The sequence below is a fragment of the Struthio camelus genome, chromosome 8 (assembly GCF_040807025.1).
Source record: "Struthio camelus isolate bStrCam1 chromosome 8, bStrCam1.hap1, whole genome shotgun sequence".
In the NCBI taxonomy this organism is placed as follows: domain Eukaryota; kingdom Metazoa; phylum Chordata; class Aves; order Struthioniformes; family Struthionidae; genus Struthio; species Struthio camelus.
In genome coordinates, this window is record NC_090949.1 from 34,590,928 (window position 1) to 34,608,778 (window position 17,851).

Sequence of the window (17,851 nt, forward strand, 5' to 3'; positions counted from 1 at the left end):
AAACCCCGCCAACTCTGTTGTGCGCCTTTTGTGCCCACTAGAGGAATGTAAAACCATTATATTTAAGTATCATAATGGCCAACATATGCTTTTTCTTAGAAATGACACCACCATCTGGATTAAGTTCTCCTGATCATTTCAGACAATGTTGCGATTATTATTTTTTCCCTTCAGGAGAAAGAACTGCCCAGAAAGCAACAACGATTTCAGATGGGGAATTTTTGCTTTTCCTTTTTGACCACTGGCAACCTTGAGAAACACGGTACACTCTTTATATGTACTTAAATCATTTGATTTCACTTGCTAAAAGCCTGCCCAGGTATACCTCAATATGAAGCCTGCAAGACTTCTATTGCCTTTGGCCGTACAACTTAACTATTACAGTTAATAAAAGTATGTAATTACTGTAATGATAAAATTACATTGTGTTACTGTTTGAAGCAGTCTCTTCAGTACAACCATATCGATTGTTAAATACTGTACTTACTGTTTGGTGCGCAGTGAACAAGATGCAAGTTTAACCCTTAGCTTGCTAAGGGCTTTTAAGTACACTGAAGTGTAAAAGCCCAAGCAAGTCTTCTCACCTGAATGAATCCTTACTAGCCTCATGGCTATTGTCATGAACATCACAGACCTTCTGGGCCACCACATCCAACTGGCTGTAACTGGAAATGGGCACGCCGGGATAATTGATGTACTCAATCTGACCATGCACAGGTGGCACGGAGACAGCGTACAGCAGCTTCTCGGGTTTGCTAGTGCCATCTGTTGCCATAAGAACATCTGTCGTCAAGGTCACCCTGTCACCCTCTGTTAAAGTTACAGGTTTGGCGAGTAGAACAATGTCACCTAAAAATAAATAAATAAATAAAATGAAAAATCAAAGGGAGAGGAATTAAAAGGGGGAATATTCCTTTTTATGTCCCAGATCAGAAGGAAAAAATAGTAAGTCAGTCCTTTGGTTCAGGGGAAGGAGAAGTTGAGGAAGGAAGAGCATGGCAGGGAGAAATCAAGGAAAAAATGTATCGAAATAGCTTGAGAAAATTTTTTTTGTTTATGTTTTACAGACAAACAGGACATTGACAAAGAAAAAGCCACAGAGATAAAAGATTTGCTTAAAATGCACCACATTCTGATTCTCACTTCAAGGCTCATGCTAAGTAGAATTAGAACCCGTTTATCTAATCACAGCCAGGGTAAGTTATAGAGGAGCATTGGCTGCATTATTTCTCCAAAATATTGGAACCAGCTTGGATTTTCTGTTTGGGTAGAGAGAGAACGACCCAGTTGCTTAGAAAGAACAATTATGTTAATAGATCCAAATGAGCCAATGGACAGAATGCGCTAATGAAGGAAGCATTAAGCACAAACACTGTGTTTTAAGCCGATAGTGTTAGGCGATGCTGTAACCTCAGCAACAGAGGTTCTGTTTCCACTAGATTTATTTATAAAGAGCTCCACGATATCACCCCAGGACCAACACAATTTTTACTTATTTACAAAGCAGTAGCCACAGTAAATTAAAGTCACTAGAAAATTGAACAACTGTACTTCTCAGAACAGAAATAGAGATGACTTGCCTAGTCATAACCCTTTCAGCCTTTTCTATCATAACTCTTTTTGGTTTTAAAAAAGTGCTTGTATTGAAGTGGCAGCACAACAGTTGACAACATGATACAACAAAACTGCAGAGAGTCATACAAGCCAGTCCTCAGGCTCAAGAGACCTGACCTTCAATTGCAACGCAGTAGTCAAAGGCAGAAGCAAAGACATCATTTTATCTGATAGTGTTCAAAAGCAAATGGATAATGTCAATCAGTTTCTGTTGCTGTCGATTAACTTGCTGATGACAATATACAATAGTGGCATTTGTGAATACACTCAGCAGGACTTTTTCTGTTTCTTGCCTTCTTATCTTGCTGCCAACTGACTTTAAAAAACAACAGGTTCCTATTATATGTAGCAGGCAGCCCACAACATCTGAGAATAGAAGTTGTCTTTTGTGTGTGTGTGTGTGTGTGTGTGTGTGTGTGCGTGCAAACTCTGCACTAAGTTCTGTGCTTTCCACCCCACTTGATAGTTCACCTTTGATGTTAACCCTTTTAACATCAGTTCCCCACTGCAGCTGGTGTGCTGCGGAAAACTGATAAATGAGACTTAATGCATTCAGGAAGTGACTAATATCTGAGGAGATTAGTTGAAGGACATCATAGTCATTCACAATATAAATACAATCAGTTAACTTGCCTTCATAAAATAAAAATGTTAATGATGTTTGAGAACAAATTTGGAACATCAAAAAAGATAATTATCAGCCCATCCACTAGCACAATGAATATCATCAAAACTCACCAGTCTTGGAATATTTGGCGCTGGAAAAACTGTGTATGCTGCACTGGAGAAAAAGTTGGGTGTTCTGACTTTTTTGCTTGCATCTTTGAAGGAGTCTATTAGTTTTTATGAGGCCTCAGTGAAAACAGGGAATTGTTTTCAGACTGTTTCCAAAAGAGATGAAGAGATCCAGGAAGAAAGCAAAAGAGAGAGAGAACCTAGAAAGGGAAAGGATGAGATAACACTGCAGGAGCCAGCTGTGGTCTCAGGACATCCACCTACTGTATACCTCGCTCAAGGGTTGTAGCAGTCCACAGCCAAGCCCAAGCTGATTAAGTAGATACAGCGCTCATGTTGACTAATTTTCTCTACAGAAAATCTAGACAAATAAGATTAAATAAAGAGGCAACAGTGAGATAGGCAAAGACAGTTAACCTAACTTTATTTTTCCCATGTGGAAAAATCTTGCCAGGTTTTCCACAGCAGCTTTGAAATCTTTTGATGCTCAGTGCTCAGCATGGGACAGCAACGTTCCCCTACATTGTTCCTTTGAGAAAAGGGATGTTACTTTCCATTACTGTCTGCCACCTTGCTGTATTGACGCTTTAACGATATCTTTAAACAGAAGTCCATCATGCCCTTCTCAGAATAAAACTAGACAATGCAAGCTTAAAAACAGCAAGGACCTTTCAAGAATAGGGTCCTGACCTTGCTAAACCCATCCAAACTGCTCCAGATAGATGTAATGACAAGAGATTTCCCCAAAATCCGCGGCACAGATAAGACCCTCCTGACCCTCAGCGTGGCAGGTTACCCATTCTCATTGGCATCAGCAGATACTCAGCTGTTTAACACTGAGGGGAAAATCAGGCTACTTATGCCCCTAATTGTGAGCGCAGAGATGAAAGCTTTCAAGCCCATACTTAAGCCACACTGATTTCAGTGCATTGCTAAACTGGGACATCAGCCATCAACCTGTACAGTTTGGTTGCCATGAAGCATATATTATTTTATATAACCTACCACAAAGCCTTTTGGGTTTATTAACAAAAGAATAAATAAATACACAATTTATCTTCTACATAGCTTGATAAACTACTTCTATATTTGTTTCTTTCTTAGACCGTGATGCACATCGTGGTCAGGGTCTGCATTGCTAAGTGGATGTGACTTCTGACAAAACAACACGTACGCTAGAAGTTGTTCATCTAATGGCAGCATTTGGCCTCGATGTTTTCTTTTTTGGGGGGGATTTTAGGAAAAAACACTTTCAGATTTAAAGGAAAAACAGAATCAGGCAAAGCAATGCAATTGTTTTCACCTCCTCACCTCTGAGCAGTCGCCAGCTTCCCCCGCAAGTCTCTCCCGCACACTCCTCGGGGCTGCGCCGCCTCTCTCTGCTGGGAGAGCCTGGAAAATTTGTTTGAATTTTTGATTCACTTGCTTAACTGTCGTGGGCTTGAAAGTTTGCCTTGAAATATAACGTTAGTGGGTTTGTGGTAAAAGCAGCAGAGAGGATAGGATGACAAGTGGGGCAGAGGAGACTGATTAAAAGCAGGTGTGGAGGAGGAAGATAGGAGGAGGAAAAAGAGGAAAACATGACTGAAAAAGTAAACTCAACGTTATTATACATATTGAAAAAGAGCACCCATATATAGAGCACCCACCTGTGCTCGCTTTTTTTTAACATCAATTTTTTTCAATATAAAACAACACATAAACTTTAAAATTAAACTATCAAAACAAGACACAGTATGGCACATACTGCTCCCCCTGAGGTGACAGTGAGAGCACGTGTATGTGACAGATGTTAGTCAAGACACTTAATTCAGCACACGGAGATACTCAGACCCTATAGGAAGGATGGAATAGGACAGGAATGTGTATGAGAACCCATACAGACTTGAAGGTGGGCTTGGGTCTGGCTGCAAGGGGAGCTTTGGATATATTTGTGTATACACACACACACACACACAAGCAAACACAGAGTAATATATAGCAGAGCCCACCGGATCACCTAGTGTGACCTCCTGAAGAGTGCCAGCGCGCTTGCTCGACTCCTGCGTGGAGTCGAATGACGTGTTGCCAGGGCAGAATACAGCCTTTTTCCTTTAACTGGTAAAATACTGCTTTAAGCAAAAAGTATCCTCCCTTTTGAGGGGAAAGGGGAAGGAAATGCCAGGAAGGTAGAGGAAAAATTATGGAGCTGTGTTGACTGCATGATGCTAATTTACAGAGGCTGGTGAACCAGCTCCCTCCACTACACATGCACCCACACGCGTGCACACACGCACACACAGACACATACACACACACACAAACACACACACAGAGCCCCAATTCCACAGGGCTGTGCCTACTTTTTACTACATTTTTACTTGATTGTACATATTATTGTCTCATTAACTGCAAAGCTTTCCAGGGCCCTGAAAGGGAGAGAGCATTAAAATACACTGAAAAGTCCTGGAGCTCAATTAACACACACCAGGGGGCTTGAGGGGAGGGGAAGTGAGGGGTTTCAGCTCCAATTATAAAAGGCAAACTTATCTTTTTTTTTTTTTTTGGTAATATCAGCTAATTAGACTTTGACAACCAATTAGCAGATTTTTAGCTTTGCTGCGAATCAAGTTAGCACTGAGAAAGGAAGAAGCAAGTAAACCAAACAAGCAAAATGCTCCTCTTGTGCCACAAACATGCTGTCTTTAAAAAAAATATCCACAGGGCCAGATCCTGCACATGATTTATACCCGTTGCAGCTGACTGCCACGATGGTTACTTGTCGATGTAAGCTGAGCGTACGACTTGGCCTGCAAACTTAAGCTCGCCGTAACTCACGCTAACCTGCCATAGAGAAGCACTCTCCAGCCTACTTGCAAGGTTACATTTTAACTTTTAATAACCCTTTTTGCTATTTTTTTCCTACCATCCATGAAGTACCCAGATGATTATTTAGGATTAATGGATTACCAAAAGTGCCAGTTGGCACACTCCTAGTGAAAAAAAAAAGAAAAAGAAAAAAAGTGTAACAAATGCAGCTGTTTACTAATAAATAAAGCCTCAGCTGTAACAGAAATAAATTAGATGCATTTAATTGGTCGACTGCAAACCTCCTCTCTTTATTACAATGCTGCTTCTTGTTATTTTATGATGTCAGGGTACATGGCAGACTGACAGAGTGTTTATGAATCACAGTTTGCAGATGGCACTCCTGGTTTTTCGGCAGTTATGAGCACAAGTAGCATGAGGACTCAATAGAGGGTTTTTGCCAGAGAGGACCCCCTGAGAATTAGCCGCCTTCATTTCTCTTGTGCCAATCTCTCACTGACAGGAGCGCTATTTCACAAAACCTACATTCAATAAATTACACCCGCCTGGCAAGAACTTAGAAATATTTAACACTCTGAGGACACCAGTGTCTCAATTTGATTTCTATTCATTTCTAGAGGACGTGAGACACTACTTGGAACAGAACTCGTTTGTGTGCACGCGCATGTGTTTTTCCCCCCAGCTAAAAAAATAATGGTCTCTGTAGCCAGGAATATCTCGCTCTGCCTTCAGAATGATTTCAGGTCTCCTGAGGGCAGTTTACGGTCTTGTGCCCTGGTCCTCCGGAGTTGCCCTAGCTAATGACAGCTTTGTAATCCAGTTGGGAAATAATCTCACATCACTGCACTTGGAGCTCATGAGCTGTAAAACTTCTGGTTTGAACTCCTTCTTCTGGTCACTTCAATGAGTTACAAGCAAATGCATGAGGGATGTGGTCATAATTGTCAACAGATTTGTAAATTTGTGTCATTAGTTATGCGCATAATGGATTTTATTCTAATGAGCTTGTTCATAAGAATGCCAGGAGGAGGTGGCCCCTTTGGAGGAAATAAGCTACAAACTTTGCCCATGCATTTTAAAATATATCAGTGCCACATAAAGGGAAAAAGAACATTTCCTTTCCTTTCCTTTCCTTTCCTTTCCTTTCCTTTCCTTTCCTTTCCTTTCCTTTCCTTTCCTTTCCTTTCCTTTCCTTTTAATGCACTGCTGTTTTCACTTAGGTAAATGCGACACAATAAGCTACAGCTCCTGAAAACTCATTTCCTACCTTTGCTGGTAATTCTCACAGAGATATAGACACTGTCAGGTGGGGACATGTTTTTTCCACCCATCAAGTAAAAGTCAAAACTATCATGACTCTGTGGGTTCGAGATGTTAGTGTGGAAATATCAGAGGTGGTCCTTGTCCATATCAACCTGACTGAAATTTATTCCAGGATACAACCTTGTCAAAGCTGACACAGCCTGGAAAACAAAGCAAAAGAGTTGGCTCTGAATATAGACTGCTCCTCCCTCCAAATCCAGCTAGAAATCCTGCAGTACTTACAGGGTCAGTCAGCAAGACCTAGTTCACACAGTAGAATAATAAAACTAGTGATGATTAAATCTATTTTTATTAAATCTATTATTATTGAATCCAGTAATAGAATTAGATTTATTCTCTAGAGACAAAGAATGAGGCTTTTAAGCTTGTTCTTTAGGGAAATCTACTCCTGCTTTTCTTAGAATCAACCTGGATATTTTTATTGACTGCATGAGCTGAGTGAAAAAACAGACAAGTCCATGGAAACCTACTGGCACCTTTGCCAAAATGATGTTCTCTGTGTGCCCAGTGGAGTCCTCTTCCTCTAGTCTCCCTCCTCTCTCTCTCTCTCTCTGATCCTGCTTTTCAGCCAACCACATATAAAAATCTTCGGCATGTGCCAAGTACTACAGATGGGTCCATTGTAGCACACCCTAATGTTCATAGCTGACACCCAGGTGTTACAGTTTGTACTTGCTTGCTAGCCAGACGGTGGCTTTATGCCAAGGGGAAAGCACAAAGCACTTAGATACCATGCTGAAAAGCTATATAAGAGAAACTACTAAGAAACAGAAGAGCAGGTAAGAGGCTAACCAAAAGCAAGAGAAGACTGTTCCACCAGCAACCACCTCCTTCCTTCCTTCACCCATTTGCATCCCCTCCCATCCCCACAAAGCTCTGATTTATTACTGGATTACATACAAGAATCTCTGTTCCTCTGCCCTTATCCACAATCACATTGGCTCATTTCAAACCTACTGCTGCTCTGCAAGTTATTTCAGGTCTGGCTAGCAATAAAGCAACTTATTTAAAAGGCACAGGCAGAGAGAGAATGGGATGCCAATTTCTGATGTGCTCGGCTTGCCTGGCCAACGTGCATCGCCTGTGCAGGGCCCATGCGTGTAAAGAGTCAGCAGAGCTCCTGAGCTCACAATAACTCACTATTTGCATACGTTCATGTTGACTTTTTCCCTAAATATTCACTCAGATAGATACCCTGGCATTTAAAAGCTATTCCTGTTTAGTAGCCGGAAAGGGTTAACACCAGTCTCCTTTTTCTCTTCCATTTTCCCTTCCCAGGAGCCTACTCCCCTTCCAGCCTAATTTCCTTCAGTTTAATTAATTTTCACTAATCACAAGTCTAGACACCACAAACAGCAGCTTCACACACCAGGTGACTTGATAACATTTGTAGTGGACAGGCAGAGAGACACAGAGCAATTCCACAGGCCAGCCTCCTGCATGGAGCTAGAGCTGCCTGTGCCCCTACCCGGCTAAAACCCTGGCATGGCTGTGAGCAGATACAGACAAAGCAGGGACAAGGCATCAGTGCAAAAATGCACCCCTCCCACACACCCTTTTTGGAGAACAAATGCTTTTAAGGATTCAGGTGCAGGGAGCCTTTCTGCCATCTGTCTCCCTGGGACTTCCCAGATGTCGTAACGTGTGGGTTTGGAGCAGCACGTACGGAGCAGGGTCCAACGCTTCTGAGATGCGCCAAACCTGCGGCACATGTGGAGAGCAACTGCACGGCACAGGCTCATTCCAGAAAGCATTGAATCTATTGTGCATGTGCTGTAAAGCCACACACTATACAGATGCTGTGGCCCATACGGGACTCCTGGACGTCTGGCAGCCCTTGCTGACATTATCAGAGGTGCTGTTCACGCACGCACTTGCTATGCGGCCCCATCACAGGGCTGCCTTTTGGCCACAAGAAGTCTATACCTTGCGACTCTGTGGTAATTGTGGACAAATCCAGAAGTTCCTCGGTGTTTTTCTTCGATAAAATTTCAGGAAGGAAACAACAAGAAGTGCAAGAGCTGCTCTGACAGCCCTAAGCAAGTTGCCCTTTACTGACCATTTTCGCTTTGCCAACTATTACAAGACAAGAAAAAATACAAGTTTTAAGAAGGTAAGTTAGAAAATATTAGAGATCTCTTGGAAATACCTTGAGAAGGGGTTACTTGAAACATATACAGGGAGATCAGGGCTGCAATTCCCCAGGAAGAACATGAGGGCTTAGTATTGTTATTGGAGCACAGAGGAGCAGAAGTGGTTTGGACATAGCTTAACGTAATTAAAAACTGCATCTTTTCCAACCTATAACCACTTAAAACACATCAGCTGGGGCACCTTCTAGGATTGCTACCATGTTTCTTACTTTTTGGGATATGCAATTCAATGAATTAATATTGTTTATTTCAAGTTCTGACACTAGCTGTCACTAATGGCTATTGTGCTGTTCCCTGCCCATTAGCCAGCCCGAGGAGCTCCTGCAAGGCATCTCAGCAGCATTAGGAGGACCTGCACATATTTTGGATGAGTATAACAGCACACAAGAATCAAACGGTAATCCAATCAGAGAGCTAACAGCAACCATCCCTAGTAGCTTCTACTTTTACAGAGGCTATGGACCAATTTTTAGTCCTATAAAAAGTACACATTCAAAACCACATAAAATTGGACCAACTGAAAGCCAGCCAACTTTTAATATAATCTCTCTTTCAGTCTAACTCCAGTACAGAATGAAAAAGAATACTAATGAAGCTGTTTGACAGAAAGGACAGTTAGTTCATGCATGCATTAGTGAACAGTTATGGTGTGTGAAAAAAAGCCTTCCTCTCATTTGGTTACAGAATATTGCTGCTGAAATATTTCCCCCCTCATCCCAGTCTGAGATTTAACATTGATATTTATTGAACACAGGCTGCAGTCGTCTCTTTTCATCCAGCTTTGATCAGCTTACTTCCACGTTTATGAGAAACGAACAGGATGACAAGCCAAGCTTCTCATTTCAACCATCTCCTACTGCACTTGGCTCTTCATGTAGAAAGCCCAGTCCTTATTACATGTAATTGCTAACAAACATGTTTGCTTATGCTCAGTGGGGAAGCAGTATGCTTAGCTCCCTAGACTTCACAGCTCATATTTAACTCCAGCACAACCTGTGTATTCAGGACCATAACACAAAGCCTCCCTCAGAGAATCCGTTCCTTCCTCTTACAAAATGAATGACTCCAAAGATTTGTTGGTTGGGCACTTAAAGTCATACTTTGAAAAAGTAAATATTTTGCATCGGAAATATATCACTCTGTTTGTGAAGATTTAGAATAATACTGCTTGCTTCATCTAGCAGGGATCAACAGCATCTAAGATATTTAAAGCATTGTACCGTAGCCCAGAATGAATAAAGCCAGCCTCATCGGCCCTATAACATTTTCCAGTTTCTGATCATTTTGCTGTTTTTACTGAAAAAAATTTGTCAGGCAGGACCACCTGACTCTTGAAATGTTTTGTGTGTGTTCCCAATGAGGAAAGCAAAACAAAACAAAATGAAATCCACGCAACAAAGCACATTAAAGTGTATTTGGGTGTTACAAGCTCGACTTCCTAATGCATTCATGATGCCAAAAAAATGGAAGTTCTCTTTTAAAATCACCTTCCTCCCCTCTTGTACTCTTCCCCCTCCCATTTACTTTAGTAGATTATGTGAGACTCGTTAAATTTTATAGCCCTGGCCCCCAAAAAAATCTTACAGTTTCTTACTAATATTATGCAATGACATAATGCCATTTGTAGAGGTGTCACACAAAGTGAATGACTTTTACCGGCTTCTGATGGCAAGGCTCTCCACTTTATATTCTGTTTTATGTAAGCCTTCTCAGAATTTATTGACCTCAAAGGATTTTTCAAGTTGCTTAATTATAAAAGGAAGACGACAGCACAGTGGCTTAGCAAACCAATATAAAAGTCAGTTAAAATGTTTCAGTACAACAGAGAGACGGTGGAAGGAGACGTGTAGCAAGAATCAGTTTCTAGGATTCCTGCTAAAGGGGCAAAACTTTTCCTCTGATTTGCTGTATGGCAGGTGCTGGGACACTGCAGAGAGATGCAGGAGGAAGACTTTTAGCTTGCCCTAATGTCAAATAGGTGTGTCATACTAGCACCAGCCAGGAGAAGCATAGAGGATATGGACTTCTCTTTGAAGCCAAGAGAAGTAGGAACTGAAAAGGAAATTCTGCCTGGGAAGCTGCTAGAGCCATCTGAATGCAGAAGAAAGTTCCCCCCCCCCCACCCCCCCCACCCTCAAAAAAAAAAAAAAAGTGTGTTTTGTCTTGCTTATCCTACTAATGAAATCAAGTCTGGAACAAAACTATTTCCAGAACATGCCTCATGCCTCCTGCTGCAGGAGCAGACTGGGGATTTCACTTGTCTCCAGGAAAAGGGTCTAAATACTAAAGGCACTGCTACCTTCAATTGCAGATCTCCAGGTCTGGGCACATTGGAGACCACGCAGTGTTTATACCTTGGAGAATCCTTGTCTGCAATGGAAGTGACTTCTCTCAGCTACTTTGACTTCCAAATCCATATTTCTGGGGGAAAAAAGGAGGGGGGGGGAAGGGAGAGACAAAAAATGGTGAAAATGGTGAAAAAAACAAAACAAAACAAAGGCAGTCAACTTCCCATTTAGCAAGGGTTAGCAATTCGCACCAAAGTTCCTTGAGCTCAGCCTCTCTTCATGTTGCACAAAGGTTACTAGTTTCACACACTCTCTGTCCAAACTTCAGAGCATAATTTACGTCCCAGAGCCTCCAATGTCATCCCTTCTCCTCAGGAATGAAGTTAAAGTGCCTGGGAACTGAGAGACTTGTCCAGACTGGTGCTGAAGAAGCAGCTGTACTAAAGAGAGAAGCTCAGCAAAGAGTAGCTAAGAATAGCAATAAAGAAACTAGGTAACAAGAATAATTGAAATATATGCACGTGATGCAGGAAAGGCCATCAGCTTATTTTGTATAAACCTGTAGCAGGAATAACTCTGATGTGTTTGTATAGTACCCAGCACAATGGAATGGGCAGCAACCTCTCCTGAAGCTTCTTTTTCTTGCCTGCTCTTAATTTTAGAATGGTGGAAGAGGGACAGAGCACTACTACTCAAATTATTTAAAGATGTTACTTTGGTCTTTGTTACACTGCATAGTGCACTGTCCACAATCGTATCTAGAAGAGGAAGATCCAGCTGGAAAGACTAAATGCTGCTTAGTAATTTCCCCGTTACATTTTCACATTTCAGGGAAAACCGTATGAGAGAGGGATCTGTACCTAAGCCTTTCTAATTTGTGTGACCATCACTTACTCGGCATGACACCACAGGTCTCACTTCTCTTGGCAGCAGTACAGGGCTCATGCTTTCATATGGATGAAGTATCTTTGAGCAATTTCTCCAATTTATTAAGCATCATCAGGCTTCTCTTAGCATCAAGCAGATAGAATTTTTTAAAAATATTTAAACAAATATGCTACTGTGGGACTTGCCACATATGAGCATGCAATTTTTGTTATGTTGTCCTTCATCCTCACAGGATTTGGTCAGAATACGAGTGTCTGAAATTCACAGCTCTATGCAGGAAGAAGAGCACTGCCTACTCCAGAGCTAACTGGTAAATGCTAACAGTAACATTTTCTTCACTTACATTGCTTCCTATTTAAACAAAAGGGCTCAATTTGCTCTGTGAACTGAGAACATATAAACAACATTTGAGATATGACACTTGCTTCCTACAAACTAGAAAATAACACGGATTTTAAAAGATTAAGTAAGGGTTGTCTCCACAGGGTTGCTCATACTAAGAATAAGGGCATATATGGAGTGATGTGATTCTAGCAAAGCTATTTCACATGCATGAAAACAGAAACACCAACAAGGACCCAATCTCAGGTGAACAACAATGAGGAAATCACAAGGATGGGAGGAAAGCGAGGGAAGACATGAAGCATAGGAAAAATGGGAGCAAGGCTGAAAAGAGCAGGATAAATGAAGAAAAAGTGTCTGGGTCGGGGCTCCTGCTGCAACCGGGCAACTGGGTGGTCAGATGCCTTGGCTGGCACCTCACCTACAGTGCTCGCTGTGGTGGCACAGGCTATTGCTCTCCATGGGTGCAGCTGGAACTCAGCTGATGGGATTTAAGCAGATACACATCTCCTCCCTCACTTTCCCATGGCTCCCTGAAACCCATGTGCCAGGATCACACCGGACACGGCACTGGGTCTTGCTTCCAATCACCGAATTAGGAAGGGGCACCCCAAACGCCAGCCCCTTATTTATTGCAGCCACCTACTATGAAACGTCAGATGTCACAGGGTGACATTTAAGGGGTTCATAAATCTCAGTTGCCCCAGGGCTGCCTCACCTGAAAGTCATGGATGAAAGGCTGGCACCATTTCCCTTGGCAGGAGCGGTTTGAAGGCTCCGCACTGCAGCAAGCCCTAGAGGAAACGCTGGTAGAAAGCAGGGACGTGTGTCCATTTTGTAGCTTTTCATTGTTTACTACTTCTATGAAATTTTTAAAAATATACACATGATGTTCTGGGAATGCAGCCAAAGCCGTTTCAAATGGGTGCGTGTCAATACCCCTCTGCAAGTGCTGCAGGCTGCTACTCTGCTCCAGAGAAGGGCAACTGGAAGCAAATTTTTCAGCTTTCCCCTTGATGAAGGACCCCAGCCAAGGGGCCTGAGATATCTAGGGAGAGCAACATATTATTTCATATGTGCACTGATTTATGCTCTAAAATGAAAGCTTGTATTTATCATTGCAACTAAACAGGTATTTTGTGATCCCATGGGTTTATTATGCTTTGAAAATGGGGATTCAAATCCCGCTAGTGGGAAAAGCCTGACCTGGATAAATTTTCTGTTTCAAAAAACTGGGGGGAAAAAGCAGGGTTCTGAATTTATTGAAGCATTTCCTCTGCCAATTTCTAGGAGAGAAATTCAGGTTGGGAGTCAAGACGGTTTTCATTTTGAAGAAGAAGTACACAAGTAAAAAAATTTAGTAATAGCCATAGTAACAACCACCAAGTATTAAAGTGTAAATGCAACATTGCATCTAACAGGATGTAAAATTAACAATGACATTAATGGAATATTTTCACGCTTCACAGAGGTTCCAGGTCGACTTTCTTCCCTATCTTGAAAAAAAGTTTTATTTTATTTTTCAAGTCACAAGAATTCTTCTGGGATGAAAAGATAAATTCTTTTTCAGTTCTACAAACTATTTTTTTGAGTCAAGGATATGCTGTTACCATCACCACGCCGAGAGGGCACCTGAGTTTTACTCCCACTGTGGTGGTTTTCAGCCTATGGCCGTTAAGATGTTGTAAAACATCTACAAAAAGAAAAGCAAAATCAACCTTCTTTTAGATCAGAGTTGGCATTTCTAGAGGGATTCAGCAGCTCCACAGGATTTTTCTTTTTTTTTTCCCAAGTTCTGAATTCTTAAGAGAATTAGGCCACAGCATGAATTACGGTCATGTGAGTCAAACCACATCTCCCACATCCCATCACATAACATGCCACCAGGCCAGATTTCTCCCTATGTCCTTTGAGCCAATCAATGAAAGCCTATACCACTGTTCTCATAACAGTCTGGTTTTGTAATGCCACCCAAAAGCATTATAATTTAGACTTTTTTTAATGGATGAAATCATGTCAGAAGGCCTTTACCCCTAGTGAGCAGAGACAATTAATGTTACTCTCACTGTAGTATTATTACCGGCGACCAGTTTGCTTCCTCCGTCTTTGAATCAAGGTCAAATTTTGAACCTTTATTTCCAGAGGTGATATTCTGACTCTCTTGAAAGGAATGTGAACCATAACACTGCCTTCAACAGGACTGGGTTTGGCCCTTAAATATTTAAAAAAGTGTCCCATGTTCTTGCCAACAAGATTCATTGTTTAAAGTAGATTAAAGGAAAAAAATTACAGAAGGCAATAAAGCAAAAGAGAGAGCGTGTGAAAAAGAAGCAGTTTTGGTCTAATTGAAGACAACAAAAATTTTACCACTAACTTCAATACAAACAAGCCTCCACCCAGAGACCACAAAACAGCTACTTCTACATGAATGATTTTTACTGGATTGCATTGTGAGGCTTGTCTGTCTCAGGCTGCAGCTCTACACTACATTAACAGCATGGACAGCCCTGTTACAAACTGGTTTTCCAGGACAAAATTTACAAAGAAAGCATGCTTTCCTGTTTATTGTGGGTGGGCTCTGAGGAGGCTGATGGGGAGATGGGTTGCTTCCATTTATCTCTTTTTTTCCCCCATAAGTTGTTATGCACTGCATGTCACTTAAATAGCTAACCTGGAAAGATGAAGGATTTCATCGTTGAATGGCATGATGTAGATGTAAAGTGTCCCTTGGACTGTGTGCTTGCCATCTGTCAGCTGCACGGTAAAACTATCCTCTAGGCTTTCTGTGTCATCATGCATGTACCCTAGCATCAGTCCTATAGGAAAGAGAGGGAAATTAAAAGGAAAACCCTGGACACTACAAACTTAAAATACAGTGGTCATATTATTTCTTAATTTAGAAATAACAAGTATTCCAATTCTCCCTGGAATTTAAGATAATAGTTGCAATCTTTAAATACTACAGAATCAGTGCCCTCATGAGCCAAAGGGCCCATCCTGCTTCCACTGAAATAAAGCCTTGTTCCTACAGAGATGCAGCCCTGGATTGGGACCCTATCTTGCAAGCACTGCACAAACCCTAACAACTTACGGCCATTCAGCTGGATGCTACGCCTCTCACATCGTCCTCTGGCCGCTGCTACGTATCACAGCTGTTCTCACACATGACGATGGCTGCACTGCTTCAGATCGCAGGTATACTGCCTCTGACAAGGAGTGTTAGAAGTAGTGAGTGTAGGGTGTAAGATTAGGGTAAGGAATTTGATATTGCTCTCCTATGTTCTCCCACGCTGCAGTGACCTGTGGCTCCAGAGGCAGATGCAATACGTTTGTGTTTAGCAGCCCTGGATGGATTCATTTGTTCTTGCTGCTATTCTTGCATATCCAAAACCAGAAGAATCATGGTTGGCCTTTGAAATCACTCCTAAGTTAACTTGCAGAGCAGATAGCCATCCAAGGCTGGCAAGCTTTGGAGCAGCTCCCATATTAGTCCTTGATTGCTAGTAAGATATTGGCTATTTCTTCAATAAATTTTGGGGGCACTTAAAAAAAGAGTAATACACAATGTGTTCTTGAACATGCATGTTTCGTGGAGCTAGAGGTCTTGTTAAATATCATGCTCTGTGGGCACAGACATAGCCTTTACCACCACGGCATCCAAGTGTTTCACACTCAGTCAGTGGACTTAGCTTGCCAAAACCTTGATACAGTAGGAAAACACAGACAGGCACAAGCCAAATTAAACAAGTAACCTAGGAATTCAGTGACCGCGGTAAGATTTGAAATAATACTCCTGGAGACCTAATGTAACTTTCTAACCTTACACAGTTCTTTGACCCATTTTAGGGCAAGCTAATGATGAAACTCGTCAAGCTGTTTATGGAACATGAATAACTAGAACAGGGATAGTTGTCAGCTTGAAAGTATGCAAGCAAAAGGATCCAAAGTTTTCTAAACCTTAGGTGCTTGAATGCACTGGGAAAAAATATTTAAATAATTTTGAATTTCAAAGACTGCGCTGAAGGAAAAACATTCCTAGAAATAAGTAGCTTAATTCCATAAAAGTCATCCTGAGCAACAAACAAGATACAGAAACAAAGTCTTTTCCATTTTCTTGTTCTCTGAAGATTGTTAAGACGTTATCCAAAACTAGGACATCCCATGTTTTCACTTAGATTTTATCTCCTTCCCTAAAGCACATTGATGAGTCATTGTTACCTACTGAATCCACTAGACATGTGCCAGGTTAAGAGCTCACGCCTGAGCCCGACCCTTCCAGTCTACTCTGCAGCATTACCATCAACTGGCATATAGCCTTTGCAGGATGACGTGTCAAAGAAAGAACTCGAACCCAGCCGTGCCTGTAAAGGAGTTTTAACGCACGGTCCGGAGGCTGAATGAACCTCTGGCTCTTCAGAACCAATGAGCAATGGGTTAGTCTTTATGGCCTCAGTATACAATTTATGCAGGTATCTTCCTTTCAAATTGGGGAGGGGGAGGTTTTCTCCTAATAAATCAGTACCAGTGAGGCAATTTCCATTAGATAAAAATCTTGCAAAATTGAAAAATACATCCTGTCCAAATTTCTACTCCCTGTTGGGAGGGTAGAACGTGTCTGCGGGGGGGTGCATTTTTGTCATCAAAAATGCACAGTGGAAGATGTACCCGCGTAGCGGGATTTCAACCTCGGACACCGCTGCTCAGAGCTGGCCTGGGCCACTGTGAGCCAGAGTACCTCTGCGACCTCACTGAAGTGAACAAGATTAGATCAGTTAGTAGCTAAGAGCATGGCACACCCACAGGCATTTTTTGGTTTATGCTGCAAAATAAGTATTTATGGAAAAGTGCATTTATATAACTGAAAAGTTCCATCCAGTTTGTAAGTCTTCGGGACTTAAAGAAGAGGGAGAGGAAATCACAGTAAACAGTAAACTTTCTGACAGTAAACTTTCCAGAGCCTTCTAACACTTGCTTTGTATCTTCCTTCAAGCAGTTCTTACAGGCATGAACATTAAACAATCAGGTAGGTTTTTATAACTGTATGATTTGACTGTTAGTGCTGAACAGTCCCAGGATACCTTTAGCATATTCTGCAATGCCACAACTGAAACAGATAATGAATGGATCTTCCTCCTTGTAACTGCAATCAGTCTAGCCCGTACTCAAACCTTCTCCCCCTCCAAAAAAGGCTTCTCTTTTTTAGGAAGCTTTATTCTTTGCTGAACTCAGTCTGCAGGATTTACTTTTTTTCTTTTTTTTTTAAATTTCAATAAGGTCTTTTCGAACTTAAAAAACACACACTTTACATTAGCCTAAGTAGTTTGCTTCTCAGCTCCAAACCAAAACCGTTTGTGGGTTGCCAGGGTGCCAAATAGCCTCCAGCCCTCAGCCACTTCCTCTCCCCGCCCCGTTCCTTCTCTCTGCTTGGCAGGCGTGCAGCACAGATGCCAAGCTGGGGAAGGGATTTTTTTTCCCCGCTGCATCTGGTTCCTTAGCAGATTCTGCAGGCAGTTGTGTTGGCAGCTTTGGAGATGCCTTTGGGTCCCTCACATGCTTAAGCTCCTGCCTGAGCTGGCCAGGGCTGCTGTCCCTCATCTGCCTTTGGCTTGGCTGTGGTGTGCCGGGAGGGAAAGTGTGCAGCCTGTGAAGCAGCAGCTCTGGCAGAAGCGTCCTACAAAATCTGTATGGAAGCTCTTGTGG

The 17,851-nt window shown here is 41.9% G+C and overlaps 1 protein-coding gene across 1 annotated transcript in view; it reads right to left on the reverse strand.

The window, feature by feature from the left end:
* LOC104152933 (FRAS1-related extracellular matrix protein 1-like) overlaps positions 1-17,851 on the reverse strand; it is a 74,239-nt gene that overhangs the window by 16,793 nt on the left and 39,595 nt on the right. The window contains exons 18-20 of the mRNA XM_068953367.1: positions 14,823-14,967; positions 3,661-3,741; positions 585-849 (exon numbers count right to left, since the gene is read on the reverse strand). Of these exons, the coding sequence (XP_068809468.1) occupies positions 585-849; positions 3,661-3,741; positions 14,823-14,898 (422 nt within the window). The 5' untranslated portion in view covers positions 14,899-14,967. The remainder of the gene's footprint in view (positions 1-584; positions 850-3,660; positions 3,742-14,822; positions 14,968-17,851) is intronic.